Here is a 7,702-nt window from a genome sequence, read left to right as displayed (position 1 = left end):
ATGTGAGGTCTTTAATTACATTCTTTCTTACAGTAATCTTGTGAGATAGACATTATTATCCTCATTTTACCAGTTAGAAAGTTGAGGTTTAGAGAGGTACTTTACTGAGGATCATGTAGCTGTGAATTGTGGAACTGAAGCTCTCATACATTTATCTTAAAACAAAGTCTGTACTCTGAAGACTGTGGATTCTGGGATGTGAGTTTTTGGGTTTAAATCGTCTTTACCACTTATCGACTGAATAATTTTAGTCATTTTACTTAACTTGTCTTAGAAAGGTTTCCTCATGCCCTAACTGGTTTGGCTCAGTGGATAGAGCATCAGCCTTCGGACTGAAAGGTCCCAGGTTCGATTTCGGTCATAAGCCATGTACCTTGGTTACAGGCACATCCCCAGTAGGAGGTGTGCAGGAAGCAGCTGATGTTTCTCTCTCATCGATGTTTCTAACTCTCTATCCCTCTCTCTTCCGCTCAGTAAAATATCAATTATTTATACATGGTTTCCTCATATAAAAATGAGATTAATAGTATCTACTTCATAGGATTGTGCTAGAGTTTTAGCACAACTCAGTTAAGGCATTTGGCCTAGTGCCTGGCCAATTTTTTAGGTTCACTAGACTCTAAAATTTAGAATAGAAAACTCTGTGAGGAAGGCAGTAATGAACTTGTTATCAGTGGAAGGTGACAAGCAATAAAAAGGCAAGGAAATAAATTAGATAATTACAGAGAGTGGTAATTAAACAGGGTAATGGAAGAGAGAGTGAGGAGGAAGGGTGGGGCTAGAGGGGGAGGGACTAAGAGGGAAGCCTTGATTCCATCTCCAGGTAGAAAGCTGTTCATATGTAGATCGACTTCGATCTGTGAATGGATACTGAGTGAACTGCTCCAAAGGACAGAAAAGCAAATTCTCTTAAAAACAAGGGCTATTAGTAATGCAAATATGAAAAACTTCTAATTTAAGCAGAACAATAAAACACCCTAATCACTCTTTGAGTTAGTCAACCTGTTAATGAAGACACATTTTTATGATTTTGATGACAGAAAAGAACCAGTTTTCTTTGTCTCTACTTTGTCTTACTGCAAGCTAGAACTAAGTAGGATTAGTCAAGGCCATCCTATTTTAGGGAACATTTATCCTCCATCCATTCATTCAACAAACATTTTACTGAGATCTTACTATCTTTTGCTATCTAGATTTACCAAATAAATCTTCTTTCCACCCATTTCAAATCCTGCTGTTTTTCACAACCAGTCTCTGGGCTCAGCCCCAAGACTTGAGGGGCAATAAATGGATTCAGAGTTGCTACTCAAACACAGATCTCCATAGAAACCGAAGGACTAAGAAAACAATGAGAGGAAGAGGCAGCCACAGCCTGACCTTTCAGACTCACTCTCCACATTCTTTTCACTCTCGGGTATGAAGGCACCCACTTACTTGTGTAACTAGTGGAAGTGAAGAACCTGACCTCCCCAGCCCTCCAAATTTCTTAACCTCTCTGTTCGTGGATAGTACGTGAAGAGCAGTGGGACATCTCCACCTGGTGGTTGTAATACTAAATCACCACCAAGAAGAGTGATTAATGAGTGAGAGCCTGCATTGCAGGCTATTAAGTAGCTGCAAAAGGAAGAGGGTGAAAAGATGTAACATACAGGAACCACTCCCAGGAAAGTGTTTAGTTGTGATGCATTGAATACGTGTCCTTTCTCACACATATTTTTAAAGTACTTAAATATCATTTCTGTTGATGACTCAGGTTTGTTTTTCTTAATTTGTTGGTTTGTTTTGCATCCAATCCAAATATGGGTACATGAGGTTGTCTCATATTTCCCAACTTCATAGTAAATATTTCCTACCTGAATGTCTTGCTGTCACCACAAATTCAGCATCATTCTGGAGCTGGATGGTGTTCTTCTCTTCCTTTCCTTTCCCTTCTAGAGGCAGCCTTTGGTAGCTTACAAAGGGAAACCGAAAGATTTATTCCACTGTCTTTTTGACGTATTCCAGAGTTGAAGTGCTAACCTTCTATCTCTCCCAGCATGGGAACAGAAAGCCAGGCTGTGGCAGGCATGGCATTGCTGTCCTTGTGTGGTAGGCAGTTAGACAGACATGAGCAGAGCAAAGAGGATGGCCCAGGTACAGAAGGTCACCAAGGTGGCAAAGGACAATGGTAGGGTGGGACCTCCTCCCCAGGGTGACCTTTCCTCCCATAGTATATTGCTGGTCATGTTGTTTGGACCCCCTGACCTTTCCTCCTTAGAGTTAACATTTAAGCCTCAGTTGTATTTCAGTTCCAGGTCCAAAAAAGCAGCAAAACCAGACCAGTGACACCAGGGCTGACCTCAGGACCAGCTGCATTGGATAATGACCCCCTGCCCTGGCACGGACCAATCCATCATTCAGTGGAGACCTAGATCCTGAAAATGTTAGGGGCAGAAATTGAATATTGGGGACCAGCTACAATGATAAGAAATATTAATCATGCTCTGCTAACCATGATGGCTCTGTTCTGATGAGAGAAAGCACATTCTAACCTGGCTGAGAGTTGTACGCCCTGGGACATGGGAGCAAACATCGGAATGCAGTCCGTCCTCCAAGTCCTGAGAACTGCCTATCATTATGGAAAGATTTATAACCTTGGGGCTGAAACAATCTAGTCCCAGAGGCACCTGCTTTTTACAACCTCCAGCCCCTATTTACCTGTAATCTGGTCCAGGAGTGCCCAGAGGCGCCCAGGGGCTCTGCGACACCCCCCCCGCCCCCCTCCAGCCCGCATGACTTATAACCTGTAATGATTATACCATGCTACTTTCCCAGGCCTGTAATTCCTGCTTTCCCATGTAATCTTTGTCCTTCTACCCAATATAAGCAGCTGGTTTATGGGGAGAGGAGAGCAGAATTTTGTGGATGACCTGCTGCTCTCCCATACTGCCGGCATTATGGGAATAAACGCTCACATATGATTCAATCCTGTCTCTGCTTAATTGGCTCAAGTAGTGACAGGCAGCTTGGACCTCTTGGTTGTCCGGTTATAAAAAGAACACATGTGGAAAGCCGATGAATTGTCTACTGAGATATTCCCCTGGGACTTCCCCTAAAAACTCCACCCTTAAAACCCTTAGTACCTGCACACTCTCCCTCCTGGGAGAATGTCCTTGCCTTTCCCCTCCCACTCTCCCTTCCACTCTCAGCTGGCTTGACCATGACCTTCCTCACTTCTAAGCTCCAAGGGCCCTTCTTTTGCCTCTATAACTTGTTTCGTAAGCCCATTTCTTATACAAATTACTTTTCTACCTCTGTGATTTTATAAATAAACTAGTGACTGCGTGTCCGGATTCGTGCACACTGAAAGGAAATTAATTAGGAGAAATATTTTAGTATCGCTATTCGCCCTTTCTCTGTAATAGAAGTGTCAGAGATGAAAGAAAATTAGTAAAATGTATATGAAAATAATAAATTGATTAATAAATAAACAATAACAACATGATATAACAACAACAAAGACATGACATAAAACAACAAAAACATGATACAAAACATGATATAAAAACAACATTGATAAAAAACAATGACTGATAAATTGATTAAACTTATTCTAATATCTCCCTGTACACCACATTAAAAGTAAAAACACTTTCAGAGTGCTTGACTAATTTCCCCTGTGATGAAGTATTTACAACTTTAACTTTAATGTTATATACTCTTTGAACTCGAGAGAAAGCAACATGTAACTGACCATGTCCGAAAACGGGTTCAGGTGGAATATTCCTACTCTGACTAGAGTTTGTCCTTGTGATTTATTAACAGTCATCGCGAATGCTGGTATCACGGGAAACTGTCTTCGAATTAATTTAAATGGGAGGCTAGTGTCAGATGGGGACAAATCAATTCTTGGAATCAGAACAACCTCTCCTTCTGCAGATCCTGTTAATACTTCAGCTTTGATTATGTTAGGTCACAATCTTTTGATAATAAATCAAGTACCATTACAAAGACCCCATTTACTATTAAGATTTCTCAGTAGCATGATGATTGCACCTGCTTCAATATGCGTAGTATTCCATTGTGTAGATGTACCACAGTTTTTTAATCCACTCATCTGCTGATGGCACTTAGGCTGTTTCCAAATCGTAGCTATTGTAAATTGTGCTGCTATGAACATAGGGGTGCATATATCCTTTCTGATTAGTGTTTCTAGTTTCTTGAGACATATTCATAGAAGTGGGATCACTGGGTTAAATGGGAGTTCCATTTTTAGTTTTTTGAGGAAACTCCATACTGTTACCCACAGTAGCTGCACCAGTCTGCATTCCCACCAGCATACCACAGCTTTTTTATCCACTCATCCACTGATGGGCACTTTGGCTGCTTCTAAGTCTTGGCTATCCTATATAATAAAAGCCTAATATACAAATCAACCGGATGGTGGAACAACTGGTCACTATGATGCACACTGACCACTAGGGGCAGATGCTCAATGCAGGAGCTGCCCCCAGCCTGCAGGCCCCCCCCCCCTACCCCCCAATAGCCCTGCTGGTCACCCTACAGATTGGCCCTGATTGCCGGCCCAGCCTAGGGACTGTATCCATGCATGAATTTTGTGCACCTGGCCTCTTGTTGTACATAATACTGCTATGAACATAGAGGTGCATATATTCTTTCAAATTAGTGTTTCAGGTTTCTTTGGATAAATTCCCAGAAATGGAATTGCTGAGTTATAAGGCAGTTCCACTTTTAACCTTTTGCACTCGGATGTCAAGTGTGACTCGACACGGTTAGCATCGAGATTAAAAGTACTCTTTGAATGTATCAATAATTTGAAATATAAAAAAATCCAAATAAGTTTGTATGAAAAGAAACTCCAGTGTTTTATTCTACTGCTGCACTTTGTAAAATCTGGGGTATTTAAAAAATTAAATCCCGAGTAGAATAAAGGAATCGAGAAAAAAGCAAGCGAGTGCAAAGGGTTAATTTTCTGGGTTTGTATATTTTCTTACATTAACACAGAATATGTGCTTCTGATGTGGGTCCTCTTCTTGCTCCTCCCAAAGGACCAGTCTGGCTTCTCTGAGGCCCACAACTTCATGTTGACAGACCCAAAGCAAAGGTCTCTGGCAAGTACAAATATTACTGTGATGTGATGTTGAAGGTTGAGGGCTGGCTACCTAGAAGAGCTGTAAGAAGAGCAAATGTGTTCCCTGACACAGGTGGCTGGTGTTGGGTCCAACTGTGAGGTATGTGTGGAAGCCTGACTTTTACAGCTGTCAACTCATCATCTTCAAAGTCACTCAGTGTAATCTCTACCCAGAGGTCTTGCCACACACACTGTTACTACCATGGCATCAACTCCTAGAGGAACGTGGGGGTGGTCTGTGTGGGGAAATAGTCTCCACAATTTGCTTGGAGGAATAGTCTCCACATCACCTCATCAAGGGTGCCTGTGGTTCTGTTCCACGCCTCCCTCACCCCATTCCCACTATGAGGTCCTGCTCTGTTCCAGCTGGTTTGGATTTGCCCTCAGAGCCGGGAGTGCTTTATGTCTCCTACAATGAAGCCCCTAACAATGTTCTGAGGGATGGTAGAGGCAGAAGGGAGATAAGCTTTCATCAGCTCCCTTTGGGATCTTTAGTGCTTGCCTTGTCTAATTGCCTTGTCTTGCCTGGAATCTATAATAGTAAAAGGGTAATATGCTAATTAGACCGGACATCCTTCCAGACATCTTTTCTGATGAAGCTGGGCCGGAGGGAAGCCAGCCGGGGTCCCGGGTGCCTGCCAGGGGCTGGAGGAGGGAAGCCCAGGTCCCAGGTGCTGGAGGGAAGCCGGTGCTGGCAGCCGGGGGAAGGAAGGCCTACTCTTGCTGAATTTTCATGCATCAGGCCTCTAGTAAAGATATAAATGAACAAAACAAAAATAAAAATATTACAAGAAAATTGAGGATACTAGAAAATTGGTGTGGGGAGTGAGCTTCTTAAGCAAGACAAGAACCCAAGATCCATAAAAAAAAGATTAGTGCACAAAAATAAAAATTTTGTAATAAAAAGACAGAATAAACACAAGTAAGTGACACAGATGGAAGAAAATATTTGTATTCATATAATCAACAGATGACTTTTTATAATATACAAAAATCTTTAATGAATTGACATGGCAAAGTCAACAACTCAATAAAAAAATAGGCAACTATTATAAACAGACAAATGATAGAAGAGGAATTCTGAATGATAAATAAATAAATCTAATAAAAGTTCCCAATTTCTCTGCCCTGGCCAGTGTTGCGGCTCAATCCCCAAAATGGAGCGTGCAAGGGACAGCTGATCAATGATTCTCTCTTATCATTGATGTTTCTCTCTCCCCATCTCCCTTCCTAGCTGAAATCAATAAAAATATATTTTAAAAAAACTTGGAAAAAAAAAAAAAGGAAGCATAGGCTATTCTATGAGGTCTTGACCTATGTCAGCCTAGAGACTAAAAAGCCTATTGGATTTCTTTGGTATGCCAATTCTCTGGATGTCTAAATGTGCCAGATTTTGCTATCTTCTGAGTGGCTTTAATCTCACTCTCTATTCTTGGAGCAGCTGAGGTTTTTAACTCTAAGGAATGCTAGAAAGTAGTATTTTACCTTAGACTGTGTTTGATCTTGATGTATTGATATTATATGGTTACATAAAAGAGAAAAAGCAAGAAGAAAAAGAAAGACTCACTGATATCTATACATTAGAAAAAAATTGTAAATGCGAAGGTTTTCCCAGTGGGGGATAGACTTTCAAACCTGACTCTAAGTCCTACAGCCTCCTATCATTCTCTTCAAGGCCAGCTTCACCTCTTGGTTCCGAAGAGTGTAGATGATGGGGTTGACAAAAGGAGTGATGGCTGTGGGGAATAGGGCAGCTGCCCCACCCAGGGGGCTGTTGGTTTCAGGTCTCAGGTAGACGAAGGCACAAGGCACGTAGTACACGGTTACCACAGTTACATGGGCTCCACAGGTTGAAAAGGCCCGGCGCCGCCCATCGGCTGTACGGATTCTCAGGATGGCCTGAATGATCCGTATGTAGGAGAGGAGAATCAGGGAGAAGCAACTGGCAACCACCACCCCAATGTCCACAAGGGTCACCAGCTTGTTGACTGTTGTATCAGCACAGGCCAGCCTCAAAACTGCAGGGATGTCACAGAAGAAGTACTCTACCTGGTTAGGCCCACAGTAAGGCAGACGGAAGGTTAGGATGGCCTGGAGAGCCCCGTGGATGGATCCTGCCACCCAAGCTCCAGCCACAAGTAAGGTACTCAGCTTAGCATTCATGAGCACAGGGTAGTGCAGGGGCCGGCAGATGGCCAGGTACCTGTCATAGGCCATCAGGGTGTAGAGGAAGCACTGGGTGCTGCCCAGGAAGTGATAGAAATAGAGTTGAGTGACACAGCCACCAAATGAGATGGGTGTGATGACTAAAGTGAAGTTCATCATGAAGCGAGGAACAATGATGGTGGAGATGGCCATGTCAATGATGGAGAGAACACCAAGAAAGATGTACATGGGATGGGCATGGAGTTGTACATCTACCCAAACAGTGATTAGAATAAGCAGGTTCCCCAGCTGAGTCAGGATGTAGATCAGCAAAAAGAACACAAAAAGAAATGTCCTTAGCCTGAGTGGGTAGGGAATTCCTGTCAGGATGAACTCAGTCACCAATGTGCTGTTGACGCTTTCCAT

The 7,702-nt window shown here is 42.5% G+C and overlaps 1 protein-coding gene across 1 annotated transcript; it reads right to left on the bottom strand.

Moving 5' to 3' along the window:
- Nucleotides 1-6,772: 6,772 nt before the first annotated feature.
- OR10G3 (olfactory receptor family 10 subfamily G member 3) lies at nt 6,773-7,702 on the bottom strand (the record flags this gene model as incomplete). Its single annotated transcript, XM_079769826.1, has 1 exon — nt 6,773-7,702. The coding sequence occupies one exon, from the start codon at nt 7,700-7,702 to the stop codon at nt 6,773-6,775; it is 930 nt and encodes a 309-aa protein (XP_079625952.1).

Source organism: Cnephaeus nilssonii (genome assembly GCF_951640355.1).
Source record: "Cnephaeus nilssonii genome assembly, chromosome: 4".
Lineage (NCBI taxonomy): Eukaryota > Metazoa > Chordata > Mammalia > Chiroptera > Vespertilionidae > Cnephaeus > Cnephaeus nilssonii.
Note: the sequence above shows the minus strand (reverse complement) of the source record. Positions and strands in the feature narration are given on the sequence as shown.